The 21,286-nt window shown below is 42.6% G+C and overlaps 1 protein-coding gene across 2 annotated transcripts in view; it reads left to right on the forward strand.

Moving 5' to 3' along the window:
- Positions 1-21,286, forward strand: part of SORT1 (sortilin 1) — a 73,906-nt gene that overhangs the window by 46,841 nt on the left and 5,779 nt on the right. Inside the window, exons 7-17 of one of the 2 annotated variants that reach the window (XM_054979802.1) lie at positions 1,443-1,492; positions 2,569-2,699; positions 3,289-3,433; positions 3,853-4,008; positions 6,023-6,129; positions 8,568-8,670; positions 8,914-9,082; positions 9,660-9,850; positions 11,703-11,892; positions 20,244-20,360; positions 20,871-20,979. In XM_054979802.1, the coding sequence (XP_054835777.1) occupies positions 1,443-1,492; positions 2,569-2,699; positions 3,289-3,433; positions 3,853-4,008; positions 6,023-6,129; positions 8,568-8,670; positions 8,914-9,082; positions 9,660-9,850; positions 11,703-11,892; positions 20,244-20,360; positions 20,871-20,979 (1,468 nt within the window). The remainder of the gene's footprint in view (positions 1-1,442; positions 1,493-2,568; positions 2,700-3,288; positions 3,434-3,852; positions 4,009-6,022; positions 6,130-8,567; positions 8,671-8,913; positions 9,083-9,659; positions 9,851-11,702; positions 11,893-20,243; positions 20,361-20,870; positions 20,980-21,286) is intronic. The other variant, XM_054979803.1, reaches the window with a different exon arrangement.

Consider the following 21,286-nt stretch of genomic DNA (forward strand, 5'->3'; position numbering starts at 1 on the left):
GAGGCAAAGAAGTGGGTGGATAAGTGGCATCTGTGGCGCTGGGGCTAGACGTTCAGGGAAGCCGGGAGCAAGCCCTGCCACCCCTCCCTTCTTTGTCTGCATCCCCCTTCACCAAAAACAAGGAAGAGTCTTGTGGCAACGTTGCAGCATACGATTTCACCAGCCCTCTTGGTTTTTATGGAAGCTTTGTAATTATATAATCTAACCTTGAACTCAAGAGTTTAAACTTTTCAGATTTTTATCTTTTGAGTTTTGTATAGAAATGTCAGATTGTACCTCTTGTGTTTCTGTAGCCCCTTTTACCATCACTTCTTACAGTTGTTGCATGTGTGTGTGGTGTCTACTGACACGTTTCACTCCAAGCATCTGATGAAATGGACATTAGCCCATGGAAGCTTATGCTACAATAAATTCATCAATCTGTAGGATGCTCCTAAATACACCTTTTTGGTTTTGCCCCAGTAGTCTTAACATCACTTCCCCCTCTGGAATCGTTCACCAGGTCTAGCTACTCCATGCTAGGCTGTTGGGAATGATGGCAACCCGCAGGGCTATCCTTTATGCTGAACCTGGAGGGCTTTCCTGGCTTGGTTTCCCCAGGAAGATGGGCAATAGCAGTTAGTAAAGTGAACTGACATGTCTGCTGAGCAAAGGAAGAGCTGTTTCAGGGTTTCTTTAAAAATGTGCCATTTCCCACTGCCTCCACCACCAAGTGGCAACACTTATAGACCGAGTTTCCAACCCAAAGTCTGGCTTGTAGACAAGAGACCAAAGCATAGTTTGTTGTTTCATGTAACTTGAGTCTCCCAGCATACTGCAGTTTCTGGGAATCAGGAAGTCTTCGGTGTCTGATCTGCTGTGCAAAGGGAGCAGGGAGGAAATGTGAGAACTTATAAAGGTTCTTCTTTATGATCCATAGACAATGGTTTGCTATGGATTGGGCCACTGAGTCTTCTTGCACATGCATCCTATGTAGTCTAAGGTTTCTTCTGATGCTACTTTATAGAGATGCACAAATTTTTGCTAGCCACCCATTATTTGTGATTGTCAGCAACTCCTCCCCTCCCATGCGTCATCTCACTTGGGGGAGAAGGTGTAGGTCCCTCGCTTCGTGCTGGATGTTGGTGGAGAAAAACAGCAAGGCAAATCCTTGTTCGTGGATATACGATTGTTCCTTCAGACTAAAAACTGTATTCCAAAATTTGGAAGCTGTTTGCTTTCCTTCTCCTCATCTAGTTAGGCTTTATAAGCTCAATAGATTTTTGCCGTGTGTGTGTGAGTGAGAGAGAGCCTTACTTTTGATGATCAAATCTAAGGTAGTATTTGCAATCTGTACAGAATCTGTCCTGTAGTTTATCTCTTATTCATTGCCAACTGTTTAATTAGCCAACTTTCCTGTCTATAGCTTTGTATGCCATTTTTTTTCTCTTGACTGTTTTTAGGGGCCCAAGCACAACCATCTTCTTCACCACCTACTTGAACGGCTCTTGTAGTAAGTATTTTCAGTTACAATGAATAATTGCGCTACATCTTCGAAGCTTCTCTGCAAGTGTGAGTACAATGGTTTTCATGTAGCCTTTCCTTTAGAGTATATATCCAACAAAAGCCTTAAAAGCTTCTCAAGTAGTGAACTCAGTAAACCAGTGATGGACTGACAGTATAGAATATTTTTAACAGAAATGCTCTTGATGATGCATAATGGCCAACCTGTATTGATTTGAATATATGATACAATAACATTCCAGCTGTTTCAATATGCCCTTTCTTGCAGTATATGTCAGTTTCTTCTGGTGATCCATCCACTGAAGTATCATAATGGTAGGAATCCCATTACCCGTTTTGTTAGGCTGAAGGACAAGAACAATGAGAAGCCTTATTCATTTAGAATTTTCCAAGAATAAACTTCATAAGGGAGAGGATCACAGTGGAGAGAAACAAGGCACAGGTCTGCGTGTGCTGGTAATACAGCTATAGCTGCTTCTTAGGAAGTTGAAGTGGAATAATCTAATACAGCCCAACAATCCAAGACGCTTTCTGCAATCAGAAAATGATTCCCTCTTACTGCCAAAGTGAGCAGAAAGACATATGAAGACATATGATGCCAAATATATAAAGAGTTGAAGCAAAATAGATTTTTTAAAAAAAAAGTAGGGTAAGAAATGGATTTGGACTGCAGAACAGAGATGAAGTTTTCTTTTGTTGTAATATTTCACCACTGAGGCTATGGTCTAAATAGCAGACCTGAATGCTTGCTGCCACCTGATGCATGAGAGTGAGAGTTTTAGAAAGACTGGAATTCAAAATGGAACTCTGTTAGATGAAAAATCGAAGTTGGCTGGCAGTGGTTGGTGCAGTGACAGTAAACAGCTGTTGCTCCTGAGCTGTGACTGAAAGGAGGACAAGGCTACGAATCCTTATGAGTGTGGAGGTGGTTTGAAGTGAGCATGATACAGGCCAGTTAACAGCACAAATAGACATATAACAGTGTTGCTTAAAATTCAGTACTCTTCCCAGCTTTGTACTTTTCCCTAATTGGAGCAATATTAATTCATGCTTTTCTTTCTCAAGAAGCTGATCTTGGGTTACTTGAACTGAAGAGGACCAAAGATTTTGGAAAGTCATTTAAGACTATAGGAACAAAGATCTATTCCTTTGGCCTTGGTGGGCGCTTCCTCTTTGCATCTGTGATGACGGAAAAGGTAGGAAGCTTACTCTTCCCTTTTCTGATTTCTGTAGGCCTAACACATGCTTAGCTTATTGTACTCTTTGCTGCAACAAACAGTGAAGGAATTCCTTGTGGTGGGGTCATGTTGGCCCATGTTAACTCACTTAAAGTTCAGCTTACTTAAAGAAGGCATGCCTGAGAATAAGTTCAATTTATTTTTGTTGGGAAAGTCCAAATTTATCTTGCCAATGAACTGTGTGCTTAAGAACGTAATGATGTATATTAACTGTAAGCTGAAGTAAATAAAGCAATTTTTGAGTTATAAACTTCCTTAACCAAAGAACAAAAATTAATCACTTTTTGCTCAATCACCAAGTTGTTAGAGAAAACATTGTTAAAAATTTTGTTGTAAAGATGACATTTCTGCACCATTTCCATCCCTATGTCTTAATACTGAGAATAAGGATTATTGAGGAATATTTATTTATTCTGCTTAGCACAATCACTGTTTTAGTAGGATTTCTTGATGTGGTTCTTGTTATTTCTTTTACTATATAACATCCTACAAAAATACCGGTGTCATCAGCATGGAAACAGTAGGTAAATGTTACTGTCTTCTCTAGGGTAATACAAGGCGAATCCATGTGTCACTGGATCAAGGTGAAACCTGGAACATGGCCCAGCTTCCTTCAGTTGGCCAAGAACAGTTTTACTCTATCTTGGCAGCTAATGATGACATGGTGTTCATGCATGTAGATGAACCTGGAGGTGAGAGAGGGGTGGTGGTGGTGTAGCTGTGGTATATTTAAACAGATGTCAATTTGACAACATCTTCATTGATTTAAGTATTTTTACTTCTATGGTTAAAGTTGCAAATCAAACCAGTTTGTAAATTAAAACATTGCTGGTATCCAAATTGTCATTTATGGAAGCTACTCTAGTGCCAGTTGTCTTATACTTACATGTGGCATCCTGTTTTTCCCTTTCCACACTACTTAAGTTGGACACATTTTATGTGCTTACATATGTGTGCCTAGAAAATGTTTGTTTCATACTTCAGCTAGCTTATTTTAATGGCTGTTACTTTTAGGACTAGACATGGATCACCTGCAGCCAGACTGCTGGGACTATGTATTTCCATTTTAATGGGAGACAGTCCTATTCTGCATTGTCTTTTTTTCTTGTAGATACTGGACATGGCACAATTTACACCTCTGATGATCAAGGCATCATATACTCCAAGTCCCTAGAGAGGCACTTTTACTCCACAACAGGAGGAGAGACGGACTTTACCAATGTAACCTCCTTACGGGGCACCTTTATCACCAGCATACTCTCAGAAGGTCAGTGCTTACTCTCAGTGTTGTTTCAGGGTCATAGTGTGTGCTGACTAGCTGGTATGAATAGGAACTTTGGGGATAGGCATTGGACTCCTGCAGAAGACCTTCTTAATGCCTAAGCCAGCTGTCATGAAATTGAGGCTATTTTGACACTAGTTTGTCTCATAGTTATTTGGACTAAGAAGTAATCCTGTTGTTGTCGTGTAATGTCTAGGAAGGGTTCACTTTTCTTGCAGCTCTGAGCCCCATTCTGCTGTTATGACACTTGGTAGGAATAATCCATAGGAGTAAAGCAAGATCTGGATATGACAAATTATTCACATCCCATTTTTTAGATTTACTTGCTTTCAACTCACGAGCAAGTTTCTTTAGCTGGCTTGAATAAAGTCAGGGGTATACATAGAAGTACACCATGCTGTGATGTGAAAGTAGAACTGCAGACCTTATTGTAGCTGTGAGCAGTGAGACTCACAACACAGAAAAATGACACATCTACACAAGGTCTTTGCTCGGTTTTGCCATGGTAAGATAGCCTTCAAGAGAACAGAATACATGACACTGTGTCTTACGTCATCTAGACAGAGCAGATGGTGCAAGGCCAGTATTCTCCCCCACCTGTAGACGAATGAAGGATTGATGCAGGGTTAGCTCAGAGACTGTAGTGTGCACAGGAAACTGATGGGTTCATATGGCCTAGATGGTCCCTGAGAATAGTCCTGTATTGATATTCTGGGGCTTAAATGCCTTTTTGGGGCATGTCTTCAGTTCCTGTGTAGTCTCCAAAAACCTGGCAGTCTTATAGGTGTAGCCCTTCAAGAACAGTTGGTACAGATGATGTTTTGAGGTGCACAACATACAGGCCCCATCTGGCCCAGCAGACCTCTCTGGTGCAGTCTGGTCCATTGGGGTGGGGAGGAATCAAAATGTCAATTCCCAGCTGCGATTCTGTTTCAACCACTTCCTCTTCTCTCCCCACCCCCAACCTGGGAAGCCTGCCACCACATCCCTGCAGGGACTAGCAAGAAGCTTCCCATCTCTTACTATGTCCCAGCATCCTGTTGAGAGGGTTCCAGTGGGGAAGGAGAGGGGATCGCAATGCTTAGAGGTGGGGACACAGTGAAATCTAAGGGACTTTTGGACTCCATCTCTCAGTGACATTTTGACTCCCCCATGGAAAGTTTCCACATGGCATCCCAGGTAGCCTGTGTTTTCAAGTCCCTGGGATTCAATGAGAAATGTTTTGCTTTTGTAAGTGCTTTATAAATTTGATATTTTCCTCTGTTTGATCTATTTCTCTGACATTTCTCTGTCTGGGATGCAAATGCAAGTCTCTGGAATGCAATAGAGAAATTGGGGGGGGGGTGTCAAAGCACCACCTTCTGACATAGAGAATAGCTATCGGGCAACATTCTAACATGCACACTCCAAAGAAAAAACAGTAACATGGGCCTGGTTCAGGTGCCATTATGGGGTAGCCCATTTAGCTTTAGTCAGGGCTTCAAATGGCCCATGTAATTTTTTTGTCTTGTACACACCAGTTCTAGGATCTCTACAGAGATGCACTCTGTCTCTGAAACAACAGAACAATATCCAGCTTTACTTGCAAGAGAGTAAATGTGGTGCTTTGTATTTGAGGGTGAAGCTGTTCCTGGTTCTCTGCTAACTTGTAAACAAGTTCCAGATGGTGATTTCCGCCCTTACCTACTTAACCTATAGCTGTTCCTGACTATAAAAATCTCTTGCTCTTAAATTCCTCAATAGAGTCCACTTTCTTCATTGGTCTTGGTTTTAGAGAGATGACAGCACCTTTCTGCTTTTCATTTGATATGGTGACATTACTTTGTAGTAATGAAAATACATTTTTGTCAGTATTATAAAAAATGGCCTTTTTTGAGTGTTTAAAATATTACCTGCTTCTTACCCTGGGAAAAATGCCAAATTAAATTTGAGAGGTACAACATTCAGCATATACAACACAAATGCAACTGTTTACATTTCATTTTTTCCTTTCCATCAGATAATTCCATTCAGTCAGTGATCACCTTTGATCAAGGTGGAGAATGGTCACCCTTGAGGAAACCTGAAAATGCGAAATGTGACTCAACAGCCAAAAATAAGGAGAAGGTTTGTGCAGTTATATATACATATTTATTGGCAGAAGTAGCATGCAGGCCAAGGTTACAGTTCTAAGCCACAGTTCTAAGTACAGAAGTAGGTTTTACTGAAATCAGAGAGCTGAAATGTAAAGGTGTATACATAACAGTGCCCATACAAATCTCATTTGGATACCTAATTAAAAGTTTTAAAATGCAGTAAAATACATTACAGTTGCTGTAAATTGGAGATATAATTGAAGTAATTAATGAGGTTTTGCAAACCCAAATAAATAAGAACCCAGAATTGTTGCTACTGAACTTGGGAATGGAAGGTATTCCAACACAGTATAGAACATTGTTATTTTACATGACTACAGCAGCGAGACTCTTGTATGCGCAGAAGTGGAAAGTACAAGAAATACCAACTATAGAAGATTGGATGTATAAATTGTTGTACATGGCTGAGATGGATAAAATGACCAGAAAACTTAAAGATCTTGATCCAGGACAGTATAATGCAGACTGGGATAAATTGAAACAATATTTAGAAAAAAAATGGGACGTGAAAGGAGAACTGTGGCAGTTCGAGAATTATTGAAATGTAACAGAAGAAGAGAGAAGTGACTTTACCGAGGGGGGAATTTAATTATAAAAATCTAAGCTATTAATGGAGTTATGATAAAATCAAAAACTATAGAGTACTAAATAACAGATGTTTCACTATGGATATATAAGATTAAGATAGTTAGATATTATTTACAATATATAGTTTAAGTAAAGTGTATGTAAGAGATATTTGAATATAACAATTACCTTATAGATTTAAAAGAAGCCTAGAACAAAAATAGTAAAAGATGGATGAGTAATAGAGTATTAGAGTCTAAGCTAATATTAGAGTTAGGATGATGGTGGAAAGCAAAGAACATAGGTGATTGGAAAGTAAAATGAATACAATGTTATATCTTTTAATATCTTGATTGCTAATATATATTATTATGCCAGTATTATTTTATGTAGGATATGTGGTTTAATTGAGGCATCCAAAGGGAAATTTATATTATAGAGTACTTTTAGTAGAGATTAAATAAGCTTAGAGAAAAGAGTATTAAATGTGTGTATAATAGGATATATGAGATATTACGTAATTAAATAATAAGCTAGACTTAGGGTTGGAAAACTGTTGGAAGTCAACAAAAAGGGGGGAGGAAAGGGAGGGGGTTAGAAAAAGATCTATAAGGGGGTAATGTATGTTTTGAATAATATTATAATCTAATCCAATAAAAAAAAATTTGAAAAAAAAACAGTTGCTGTAAATTTTGGAATCACTCTTTTAGGAAACTCTCTCTTGTAGTCTGCACCATCTATTGCTGCAGGATAAAGTAGTTTGCTTGTAGCATGTATAAACTATAATTAATCTGGGTGAACAATCAGAAACTCAAACAAGCACTGAAGGGTTTTTAAAGCTATAAGAATAACTCCGCTCCCTCCCTCCACACGCACAGCATATACTCTCTCAACTACTTCCAAGTTCTGGCTTCCTGTATAAAACTGTAGCTATCTAATGTCCATATCAGGGTCCTGCTTGGCATTGCTGAGATATCATCAGACGGTGCTGCTCCCATGAATGTTCCTCATGGCAGGCTGCCTGCCTCTCCTGCTCTTTACAGTCATTCTATCCCATGCAGCTCAGGAGTTTTCCTGTGGACACTACCTATTTTAAACAGGATCAGCTTCTTTGTACTCAGAATCTCAGAAGCCTCATGTTCCTTTTGCTTCCCTGGTCTCTCCCCTCTTTCCTCCCTCTACTATTGCAACTGCCTTTTCCTCCCCCGTTCACCTGTTGCTCCTTTCTTCCTCCAACATTCCAAAACCCAGGGCAACTCTTGCCAGAAGCTGTGTGCGCATCCCTGACCCTTCATATCCAGGTGAGGGGATTATTACCAGTTCTTTCCTCTGACTGTTCCTCAGCATTCCCTGCCCCCCAGAATCAGCATTTGGGGGCTGCATTGAGAAAGGGGATATGAAAATGCTGAGTTCTGTGGATGGAAACCTCTTTCAAGTGGATCCAAGCCGTAATTGTAGATCTCTTTAAGGATATCTTGCAACAGTTGCAAACTATTGAACAAGCCTTTTGTAGTGAGTTTGTCCAAACCTACTCCAAAGGAAAAAGGTGTAAAAATTGAGTGTTCATAATTCAGGCTTTAAAAAATGCTATAAAAATAGAAATGGGAGGGAATGGAGTTATGTAAAGAAGCTGCCTTGGGCTGTGGAGGCCGTCTGTTCAGAGCAGAGTGCGTCGACTAGTGAAGCTTTGAAGCTCAGGTTCAGCCTCGTGCAACTCTCCATAGTGTTTTAAATGGGTTTGAGGTTTGAATAGTTTTGTTAGCTTTGGTGTGAATGAGGCCAAATCTGTTATGCTGTTCCATTTTGCCTCCTTTTCTTACTTGAGTTTTCTTATATTTACAGTGCAGCCTTCATATCCATGCATCGTACAGCATGTCTCAGAGGCTGAATGTGCCGATGGTGCCTTTGTCTGAACCCAGTGCCGTTGGAATTGTCATTGCTCACGGTAATAAACTAATGTTACGTGGGCACACAACGTGACATGAAGTAATGCCAGGGTCTCCCATGCAAATGCAAAGATCTCCCCAGGTCTTCCCCTGGCTTGCATATTCCATAGGTCTAACCATAGGGGACAGTTGTTTTCTGCTTAGTAAAGGAGGGCAGAACTCTAGAAGGAATATGTATTTGTAGACCTTACTGAGATAAACAATAGCGTTTCCTCATTCATGTTGTTGAATACTGCTTGCAGGAAGCGTGGGGGATGCCATTTCAGTAATGACCCCGGATGTTTACATTTCGGATGATGGCGGCTACACCTGGGCACGGATGCTTGAAGGACCCCATCACTATGCCATCTTGGATTCTGGGGGCATCATCGTGGCTGTTGAGCAGACCATACAGCCTGTCAATGTGATTAAGTATGCAAGAGCTCGTTTTCCAAATCCTCATGTGGTGGATTTGTCTGTTTTCTGACCTTACGGCTACATCACTGTGATGTAGCCTATGTCCCGGTAGGATAGTGTCAGGATGCAGTGCTTTTTTTAAAGCCCTAAGATAGCCCTCCAGTAGTGTGTGTAAATAGCAATGGTGAATAAATAAGGAAGGGTGGAGAAATGCAAGTGTGGGAGGCTGAGGCAAGGAAAATGGCACTGATGTGGGCAGATGTTGAGAAATGTATATCTTCCCATCCACACAGCATGCAGATGTGGTTGTTCCAAAAAGAATGTATCAAACCAGGTTTGGGAAAGATTGGTACAAGTCTGGGGAAAACCCAAAAAGTGGATGAATGGATGGCAACGTTGTATGATTGCTCCAAAACACCTGTTTTCTATTTGGGTGCTCCTCCATGTGGGAGCAACTGAGGTGTCAACAGAGCATGTGATTCCGGTCAAATAGGTTGTTGACCAGGCTTGCAGTCTCAGTACAATCATGATAATTTACATAAAACATATTGATAACTTCAAATTGCAGTCTCTTAATCATTGTCTGTTTTAGATTCTCTACAGATGAAGGACAGTGCTGGTATGAATATGTTTTCTCTAAAGACCCTATATCTTTTACTGGCTTGGCATCAGAGCCAGGAGCAAAATCAATGAGTGTTAATATCTGGGGATTTCAGGAGAGCCTCCTGTCCCGTAGATGGATCTCCTATACCATTGACTTCAGTGATCTCCTCAACAGGGAATGTGAGTAACCTTTTTCTTTTCATTAAATGGATTGCCAATCTCAAAATGACTCTTATGTCTTTGTATTCATAATGGAAACTATTGTTTTAATCAGGGAAACATAAGCATACTGTGATACAAATAGAATATCTTATACAGGTTGCTGCTATTAGAGAACCTGTCTGTCTTAGTGTCCTACAGCTCAGTTTTTTGAATTGTTTATGTGTAACTTTGGAAGAGGCTACTACCTCCGTTATTCCAGCTGCAGTATTATAGGAGCTCTAATAGCCCAGACTAGCCTGATCTCATCAGAGCTCAGAAGCTATGCCGGGTCAGTACTGGGATGGGAGACCACCAAGGAAGACTGGGGCTGCTATGCAGAGGATAGCAAGAGCAAATCACTTTTGTTCATCTTTTGCTTTGAGGTGGAACTTCACAGAGTCACCATGAGTTGGTTGCAACTTCATGACACACTTTGCCTTTAGTAAAATGAAGCCACAGAAATCTCTCGAGAGTTGGTGACTGAGTTCACATCTCAATAATAATTATTCCATCTTGCTCCCTACAAAATTTATGCATCAGAATGAAACATTCAGGGCTCAAATTGATGAAATGAAGACCACCGAAAGGAAAAAAAAGTGCTTTTAAAGAATATGTCTTCTTAAAATGCTCATAACAAAGCAGAGTTATATCGTGGCAAGTTGTGAATTTGGTGATGCTCCCTTATTGAACTGTTTTCCCTTACTGAATTGTTTAGTTGTTTTCCCCTGATCCCTTAGGGCTGAAAAGCCTGTGCTGTAGTTTGGTTTCTCTTCCCCTTCTGGTAGTTGGCTGTTTGTTCTCTACTAAAGCGGAGGCCAGGGAAGGCCCTGCTTTTGTTCAAATAGAGCTTTCAATACTTTGGACACAATGTGCTTATGAAATTATTAGACAGGGAAACTGATTTTGAATAGTGAAAGCCAATTAAACCCCCTCTCTTCCCTACACAGTTCCAAGGCAATCTGAGGCCCCGCAAGCCTACAGTTTACATTTTATGAAGGGAACAAAATGTGTGATTTTAATTTTTGCCTGGCTGAATATTGGTGATGGCACTCATCTGCAGTCTAGATCACTGGCATCTATCCTGCCATTGGGCTCAGGAAAGTTTGGAGCCTTCCTACAACTTAACTTGCTCTTCTTGGAGCCATAACTTGGAGGAAGGCTATCAGGCTGGGGGGGGGGGCAGTGTGTGTGGATGGCTTCAGACTTTGCTGAATAAAGTGGCATGATACACATGGAGCTAGTTGTTAGAGAGCATTAATTATCCTGTCTATAATAACTAGTCTACTTGTAGTGACATGGTTATGCAGCAAGCACCAAGGCTATTATTGAAATCTATGTCTGTGGGTTACTTTAGTGCATTTCTGTCTCCATGTTTGAACAATCCACGTTGAAGATGTCGACAGCAGTCGCAGAAATCAGTCTGACTCTATACTGATGTCTAAAGTCTGTGCCAAAAAAAGAAAAGATCCAGTGCATTGGATGGCTTCACTGAAATCTTTCAGAAGGAGCCTTGAATTTTAGCATGCATTCCACCCCCATAATTTTGCTGCAGATTCCAATGGCAAATATTTCAGGAGGGCCACAGATCTGCTGCTCAAATCAGTGTGGGACAGAATTTGGTACCAACTTTAGCACTGATTTCTCTTGTGGCTGTTTATAATTTCACATGGGTAGCCATGTTATTCTCTTGTAGCAAAGCAGAATATAAATCAAGTTGCACCTTTAAGACTAATCAAGTTTATTCCAGCATAAGCTTTTGTGAGTTGGAGCTCACTTCATCAGATGTATATGTGTAGTTATATCAAGAATCTGATAACTGTTCCTTTCTTAGGTGAGGAGAAGGACTATACAACATGGTTGGCTCACTCGAACAACCCCAATAACCCTGCAGATGGCTGTGTATTAGGGTACAAGGAAGAATTCAGACGCCTGCGCAAGTCGTCTATCTGTCAGAATGGACGTGACTACATAGTATCTATGGTACCATCTGTCTGCCCTTGCACATTAGATGACTTCCTCTGGTAAGTTTGGGTAGTTCCTCCCATATTCCTTCTCCATAGTTAAATTTTAGTTCTGAATTGATCTGTGGAGCGGCTGTTCATTTTCATTCTCTGAAATACTGTCAGACTATGTAGGGTAAATATTTAAGCCAACTGGACTTGAAGACCGAGGTGGAACTCTCTCTAATTTTACAACCCAGATTCCATGACCACCCTGTATTCTAAGCAGAGAAAATGTGCACGTTGACGCTAGTCTATTGTCTAAGTAAAAGAGCACACAAATCTCTTGTCAACAGGTACTATAGTGCATGCACATGCATACACTTTGGGGCTCTGTATACACTCTACTAGAATAAATTATGTAAGCTCGTTTTGTTGTGTTTGTAGTATTTGGAGTTCTTGGGCAGTGGCTGGGAGTGTGAGGCAGCAGTGAGTATAGTAACTATGTGAGGGCAAGTCAGTGACTGAGCTCTTGAGGAATGATAGAGTGGCGGGACTCTTATCTGGGTTACCGGGTTTGATTCCCCACTCCGGTTGAAGCCAGCTGAGTGATGTTGGGTCAGTCACAGCTCTTTCAGAGTTCTTTGAGCCCCACCCACCTCCCAGGGTGATTGTCCTGAGGTTAATAATGACATACTTTGTAAACCACTCTGAGAGTCAAGCCACAAGTGACACAGTTCATGTGCAGTGCACTTGATTGGCACCGCAAGTTTAGATGGAAAGTGTAGTCGGAGACTCCCTCCTTCCTGTAGTAGCTGCAGCGGCAGTTGTAATGCTTCAGCCACCCTTTATATGCCCGGTGCCTGCGCGTGCGGCCTGCCTGGGGGGGGGGGGTGGCTGCGGCAGTGGCAGCGGCAGGAGCACAGTCGCACCTTCTCGATAGGCGGAGGTGAGGGAGAAGCAGTGGAAGGTGGCGCGTGCCCCTCCTCCCACAGCCTGCTGGAGCAGTGCAGGGCTGGAGCGCAGTTGCTGGGCACCTCCTGACACAGGAGCAGAGCGCAGCATTGCACCTGCCCGGCTCCATCCTTTCCCTGCCGTGCCACTGCTGTCCTTGCCCTGCAGCAGGCGTGTCTGTCCGTTTGCGTGGGCAGGAGCCCAGGCTCCTGCAAGCGAGGAGGGAAGGCAGGCAGGCAGGCAGGAAGCAAGAATTAGCCCCGCCAACACTGCAGCTGGCTGCCAGCCAGACAGGCTTCTGTGCCATGGCTCAGCCTCCTCGCAGAGCCCCTCCAGTGCCCGGGAGCAGGTGGAGGAAAGGAGAGGAGCCGAGTGGCTGGAGCTTCGCCACTGCCGCTATTGCTATGGGAAGGAGTCTCCGACTACATTTCCCAAGTAAACTTGCGCAGACATACCACGTGAACTGCGTCACTTGTAGCTTAACTCTGAGTGGGCATTAAGTTGTCCTGATGGGTAGTATATAAATTGATAGTTGTTGTTATAAAAAGTTAAGCAGTGGAGATTCCAGATATCCAACCCCATTGAACAATTGAAAGCCTTACCTAGATCTTTTCTAGTATTGTGCCTTTTACAGACACTGCATACACAGTGTTCATGTTTTTCTTTGTAATTAGTCTGATTTTGAAGAAATTATGTGTTACCTCAAAAAGCTGCTGGCTTGGATCTGCTGTAGCATTTTCAAAGACAGAAGGATTTCCATTCATTGAGCATGTCTTTCTCACATCCTTTCTGAAATGCGGCTGTTGGGGGGCGGGGTGTTGATAATGCTCTATGAGCAGAAATCTGTCCATGTAAATGGAAATGCTCTGGTGGATTCAACCTGTTAGATTTTGAGCTGAAGGCCATTTCCCATGTGCAGCCTTGTCCATGTTCAGTACTTGAAAAATTTTTACAGAGTATTGTCGAAGGCTTTCACGGCCGGAGAACGATGGCTGTTGTGGGTTTTCCGGGCTGTATTGCCGTGGTCTTGGCATTGTAGTTCCTGACGTTTCACCAGCAGCTGTGGCTGGCATCTTCAGAGGTGTAGCACCAAAAGACAGAAGTCTCTCAGTGTCACAGTGTGGAAAAGATGTAGGTCATTTGTATCTACTCCACCCCTCCTGAGTAGATACAAATGACCTACATCTTTTCCACACTGTGACACTGAGAGACTTCTGTCTTTTGGTGCTACACCTCTGAAGATGCCAGCCACAGCTGCTGGTGAAACGTCAGGAACTACAATGCCAAGACCACGGCAATACAGCCCGGAAAACCCACAACAGCCATTTTTACAGAGTGTTTGCAAAAGTGAATAGTTCATGGTTATCACAAAACATTAAATAAAAGTTTTAACCCCATCTTCAGTTTTTCATTCCACGCCATTACAAAGTTGTCCATTTCTCAATACACTTGTCCAATTGTACATTAACACCTTCAAGACTTTTTTGTTGGTACATTCATTTAGAGGTGAATGATATTGTCTAATTTCTCAAAATCTAGTCATTTTATGCAAATTTGACTCTGTCAAGCTGGGACCGAATAGGGACTATGAATGGTTATCACATTATCACAAGTAACAGATTTCCTTTACAGAGGCGGGGTCTGGGGGAGCCCAGTGGCACCTGGCGTGGGCTTCCGGGGACCAGGGTTCCCACGAACATGAGTTCCTGCGCTACGGCGCAGGAATTGTCACAACACAGTGCAGAGCTGAGAAGCCCCAGTGCACGGAAGGTGCTGGAGGAGGAGCCGCGGCTCTGTGGGAAGAGCTGCAGCAGGCGCCGGTGTAGCCTTTCCCTCGCTGGGCTCTGGAGGAGGCACCGCAGCAGCCGCCCACACGGCCTTTCTCCAGCCCCTTGCCAGGCTCGGGGGGGGGGGGGGAGAGCCGCAGCAGGCACCCAGGCAGCCTTTCACCCCGAGCTCTGGAGGAGGCACCGCAGCAGGCGCCCGTGTAGCCTTTCCCCAGCCCCTCGCCAGGCTCGGGGGGGGGGAAGAGCCGTGGCAGGCGCCCATGTGGCCTTTCCCTGGCCCCTTGCTGGGCTCTGGAAGAGGATCCGCGGCAGGCGCCTGTGCAGCCTTTCCCCAGCCCATCGCCGGGCTCTGTGGGAAGAGCTGCGGCAGGCGCCGGTGTGGCCTTTCCCCAGCCCCTCGCTGGGCTCTGGCAGAGGAGCCATGGCAGGTGCCTGCGTAGCCTTTCCCCAGTCCCTCACCAGGCTTGGGGGAAAGAGCCGCGGGAGGTGCCCGCGCACAGCCTTTCCCCAGCCCCTCGCCAGGCTGGGGGCGGGGGAAGAGCCGTGGCAGGAGCCCATGTGGCCTTTCCCTGGCCCCTCGCTGGGCTCTGGAAGAGGATCCGCGGAAGGTGCCTGCGCAGCCTTTCCCCAGACCATCGCCGGGCTCTGTGGGAAGAGCTGCGGCAGGCGCCGGTGTGGCCTTTCCCCAGCCCCTCGCTGGGCTCTGGAGGAAGCACCGCAGCAGCCGCCCGTACGGCCTTTCCCCAGCCCCTCGCCAGGCTCGGGGGAATGAGCCGCAGCAGGCACCCGCGCGGCCTTTTCCCCCTCGCCAGGCTCAGGGGAAAGAGCCGTGGCAGGCGCCCACGTGGCCTTTCCCTGGCCCCTCGCTGGGCTCTGGAAGAGGAGTCACGGCAGGCACCTGCACGGCCTTTCCCCAGCCCCTTGTTGGGCTCTAGGGGAAGAGCCAAGGCAGGCACCCACACGGCTTTTCCCAGGCCCCTCGTTGGGCTCTGGAGGAGGCGCGGCAGCCGCCCACAGGGCCTTTCCCTGGCCCCTTGGAGGAAAGAGCTGCGGCAGGCATCCATGCGGCCTTACCCAGGCCCGTTGCTGGGTATGGAAGAGGAGCCACGGTGGGCATCCCCAAGGCCTTTCGCCAGCCCGCCAAGCATCCTCTCTGGCCCAGTGCTGGAGGAAAAGGCGGCAGCGACAGGCACCCATGCTATTTCTCACCAGCCCACCGAGCAGCCTCTCTGGTCCAGCGCGGGTGCTGGAGGAGGAGGAGGAGATGGTGGTGGTGTTTCACACTCCTAGGGTTGCCAGCTCCAGGTAGGGAAATACTCTTTTTGTGTGTGTGTAAATTCATGACTAAGGTAATCTATTTTACATGCCACCAAAAAATTGACTTCCCAGTCGTAAAGACTTGCATGGAAAGGAAAATTCATGACAGAGCTAGGGTCTGAATCTGGAAATTTTACCCGGGCTGGTAAGACAGGCTGTCCTCTAGTTAAATTACTCCATGGGGAGTGAGGAGCTGTGGCCTCAGTTTTACCAGTATTTTTGTACATCAATGGCATTCTGCTTATATCTTTAGGGGAGAATAGATCATTGCAATACAGTGTAATAAAACAGAATGGCAAGCAAGGAGAAGGCAGGACTTCAGTGCTGACTTTACGCTTTATGGCTTGATTTCATTTCGAAGATTCCATGACCAGAACTCACAAAGAGAAAAGGAAAGAGTTTTAAAGCCATGAAGCCTCTAGGGTGACTAAAGGCCAGTTCTAGGCTGTTCCAATGAGCAGCTCTCAGCTGGAAGCTAAATAGGTGCTCCCCCTGCAACTTCAGCCAGCTTCCTTCTTCTTTCTGCAGACCTGGCCACAGAAGAGACAGGAAATGCCAATCGACAGAACAGAGGTAGAGGGAGGGATGACTGCCCATCACATTCTGTTTAGGATTTGCTTGTGGGCAAAGAGGAACCCTCACTGAAGCTCATCTGCCTGAAGTTGCCCAAAATGCAAAGAAAACTCTGGCAATACACTGATGCCTGTGGAAAGAAATGGTGTCTGAGCCATTTGCAGGCATGCTTCACAACACCTTTTTATATAAAACATAGAAGGGAATAGCCAGAGAGTGAGTGCATTGCAGGGCCGGATGATGCACAATTCTTCTCTGTAGATCCAGAGGAGTTAGCCATGTTAGTCTGTAGTTGCAAAATAGTAAAGAGTCCAGTAGCATCTTTAAGACTAACCAACTTTATTGAGGCATAAGCTTTTGAGAACCACATGCCTAAGTGGGTGTCATCAACATATTGATGGCACCCAATACCAATGCCTCAGACAACCTAAATCAAAAGTCTTTTAATCAAATGGATTCTGGTTTTCGAAAAGGCGCACTCACAACTTGCAAGTTGCTGCTCACAAATTGGATTTCTGGCTCATAACACTGCACCGCTTAGAGGGAACATTGCCGGGGACCACAGTTCTCTTTGTCAGATGCATCTGACGGGGAGAGCTGTGGTTATCGAAGGCTTATACTACATTGGAATTGGATGGTCTGGTTGTTTTGTTGCTACAAACCAACACGGCAAACTCTTTTGAAGCCTCACCCAAGCCAATTAATCTCCACTCCAAAAGGAGATGTTTACATTTACTGGCAAAGGAATGTTTTGGTTGAACCTTCCCTCTCCCCCCCCTAACTGCATCTTCTCTCTCCTCCTCTCCTCTCCCCTCCTCTTCTGTATTTAACCAGTTTCTGTTCCATGCATCTGACGAAGAGAACTTGATTCTCGAAAGCTTATGCTACAATAAAATTGGTTAGTCATAAAGGTGCTACTGGACTCTTTTTGATTTTGCTACTACAGACTAACACGGCTAACTCCTCTGGATTTATAAGATGTGTTTCTTGTGGTTTCCGTCAGGAGGCAATACATTATCATGGTGCTGTTAATAAACTGTTACTTCCGTATCTGTGGCAAATGCATTCTTTCTTTTTCTTTTTTTAAACTTTTTTATTTAATTTAATTAACTGAACAACAATAATCATATAACATTATAACAACATAGAACAGATTAACAAGCATATATACAAAATGCCTCCCATAAATATCAGAGCTTTGACATATTATAAGTGTTAACCAAAAATTATATTACCTTTAAAACTAGAAAAACTTAACAGTAGTTTAGGGTAATTGAAGAAATGATAGATGTTTAGGAGGGTGTATATCATTAACAATTAAAAATTTAAAAAATGGAAACCATTTAGCTGTGAAATTAGTTTCTTTCGGACAGAGATGTGATTGATGAATAATTTCTGAGACCTTATCTTGGATATAAAAATCCCATAACTTGCTTAGCCAATTTTCAATAGTGGGGACTTTAGGAGATTTCCAGCTAGATGCCAATAATGATTTAGCTGCCATTAAAAGATTACAGATTAACTCCTTCCTTATATGTGGGAGAGTTGCAATTTCCCATTGGTTCAAAAAATTAGTTTTGGGTCGAAAGGGATAGAGTATCCAGTAATTTCTTGAATATTCATTAGGATTTCCTTCCAGAATTTCTCAATATACAGGCAGGCCCACCACTTCACCACAGCCTTTCCAGCAGAGTGGGGAACGCTTTGGAGAAATCAAGGAAAGTTTTTGGGGGGTTAAATAGCAGCGGTGGAGAATTTTATAAGATTGGATTTTGGAAGAAATAATGTTAGATTGTAGTAAATTGGAAGTCCAGATTGCTTTCCATTGAGCTGCAGATATTTCTGAATTACAATCTAATTGCCAATTCTGTTGATATTTTAACTGCTTGAGTTCAAATGTATTTAAAAGCACATTATACAATTTAGATATTAGTCCTTTCTGACTCATGTTTTCTTGTTTTAAGATAGCTTCAAAGTCTGTCAAAGGTGTGCTAATTATTTGTGATATCTTAATATGGTTCATCATATAAGCTAATTGGAAATATGTAAACCATTGTAATTTATGCTGCAGTTTATGCTCGATTTCTGACTTGTTTAGTATGCCTTTGGTTGAAGAAATATCGATAAGCCGAGTCATGTCTTTTTGCTACCACATATGTGCAAAGATTGTAGATTGACCTGGCAGAAACCAATTTTGGCCTAAGAAAGATGAATATCTTGATATGTTAGGTAGAATCCAGTTTGTCAGCATATCAGTAAAAAATGGGTTATTTATATTTCCTGTCAAATTGTTTTCTTTGCCATTCCAAATTAAACTTTGAATTAATGATAAGCTTTTGTCAGGGTGTATAGATCTAGTCCAATCTGAAGAAATTGTGAATTTCAAAATTTGTAAGATGTTCAGTAGTCTAATTGAGATTTGATAGATGTTCAGGTCTGGATAATTAAATCCCCCGTTTGAGTGTTTTAATCTAAGAGTTTGAAATGCTATTCTGGATTTTTTCCCATTCCATAGAAATTTATTTAAAAAGCTCTGCCAATTTTTTATCTCTTTTTGAGGAATCAATAAAGGGATTGCACGCAAAAAAACCCAGCAATTTCGGTAATACAAAAGTTTTAATTATATTATATCTTTCGAACCAGGTAAGGTTCAGTTTATTCCATTTATCTAAATTTATTTTGATTTTATCAAAAGCCGTATTTTGATTGAATTTCAACAAATTTTTTAGATTAGTGGGAATACTAATGCCCAAATAAGTTATCCGGTCTGATGCCCGTTGGTAGTAGCAATTCTTTTTAATCCAATTAGCTGTATAAGGTACATAAAAACTGGTAGAAACTTTGATTTGGAATAGTTGACCGTTAGTCCAGAAATTTGGCTCAAGTCTTCTAAAATTTTTTGAAGGGAGTTTAATGATTTAATAGGATCTGCTAAATAAATGAGTAAGTCATCCGCAAATAGGCTTAGTTTAAAATTGGCAAACGCATTCTTTTAGATAACAGAGCAATGTAACTGTAGGTTCTAGCAGCAAATTGTATCCTGTAAGAAAATAAATAATATTCAGAATTTGTTGCCAAAAGGGTTGGATAAGGTCCGAATATATATATGAGATCTGCTTGCCTGGAGGAACCTGTCCAACAAGTGCTAGTAGACCCTGATTAAGTACTTGCCAACCTATTAGGCATTAAATACCATGAGAACATAGTTGTTACAGATTTTTCCTTTATTTCAGAATACATTTCATCTTTGCTGGTGTGTCCATATTCACTTCCATGTTCCCTCTGGTATTTCAATTGACAGCATTTTATTCCAGCTTTTGATGAATGTCAAAGCTGATTTTGGGGTGTGTTTTTTTTTACTTTTTAATGTCAGTCTGTAGAAACCCCAAATGCTTCCCTTGGTGACATTATTATAAAGCAGTATTTCAAACTCGGTCTTGTCTCTAAGGTTACCATATGGTGCTTCTTTGTTTTTAAAGTTCATCAGGAGCACTTCTGTTTAGAGAGCTGAAAATCACATACCCTCTAAAGAAATAAATGTTGGGACAGCAGTATAATTTTAAAAAATCAGGAGATGGTGCAATCATTGGGAAGTAGACTTGTGTTAATAAAGTAACAATTAACTAGCAAATAGATGCCCATGATGCTTGCATAACTACATGCCAGACTATACGTTCTTGTAATCTGTGTGTTATGAGTTGTGTTGGGGAAAATGAAGAACTGGATGTAATATTAAAATTACAACTGCATGTTTATTGCCTTTAAAGGCTTAACATTTGTTTTCCTACTCTTGTGCTGCAGTGATTTTGGTTATTTCCGTCCAGAAAATGAGTCACACTGCGTGGAGCAGCCAGAGCTCAAAGGTCATGACTTGGAATTCTGTCTATATGGGAGACAAGAACGGTTAAAGACCAATGGGTAACTTTTGCTTTAATTTTTGTCCTTTGGCTCTGAGATGTAAGTTGACTTCCTTAGTCATCATCCAGAAGTTGGTGGGTGAAATAGGCTGAGGGCAATGTCTTAGAATAACGTGGCGCAATGGAAGATACTCCTCTTCCTCTCTGACATATTGGAGATTTTGAACAGTAAAAAAGGGTGCATCTTGCAGTTGTGAGTATAGCAGTGTAGTTCATTGAGTGACTGGAGAGCTTCATATGGTTTCTACTTTTTTCTGTGGGATGACAGCAGGGCTTTGGGGTTGGCATAAATGTTTCTGTTGGTGCACCTGGCCTGGAAGAATGCTGGCTTGTTAAAAATATTTTAAATGGGCTGATTGGAGATTGTACAGCTTGATAATTAAGAAAGCATATCTTCAACCACCTAGTAATGTTTGATTGTATTTGAAAGAGGAAGTTGGCTAATCTTTCATGGCTTGGGAAAGATGGCTCCTTTAGGAGCTTCACTAGTGAGCCTTTTCCTGAATTCCAGATATCGGAAGATTCCAGGAGACAAATGTGTTGGTGGGAAGCACCCTGACCGGGAGGAGACTGACCTAAAAAGGAAATGTACTAGTAACTACTTGAATCCAAGCCAGCTGGTAGGTAAAACAGAGAGTTTGGTTGAAGAGGGCAGGAGGACACAGGACAATTGAGGCCCCCTAAAAGAAGCAAAGAAAAACTGACTACCCCTACCATTTGAGAAGAAATTTTTCTGCTGCCAGTTTTAACCCCAAAAGGAGATTTCTAAAACTGCTGCTGATGCTGCAATAGCATCCTAAACTAGGGAAACCAACTGAGGAGGTCTTTACCCTTTTCCAAACTAAACTGATTCATCTGACTTCCCAAGTGTTCATGGTATTAATCTTCAGTGTAGGAGAGAAATGGGCCTAAACACTTCGCTTGGTG

The sequence above is a fragment of the Eublepharis macularius genome, chromosome 5 (assembly GCF_028583425.1).
Source record: "Eublepharis macularius isolate TG4126 chromosome 5, MPM_Emac_v1.0, whole genome shotgun sequence".
Taxonomy (NCBI): Eukaryota; Metazoa; Chordata; class Lepidosauria; order Squamata; family Eublepharidae; genus Eublepharis; species Eublepharis macularius.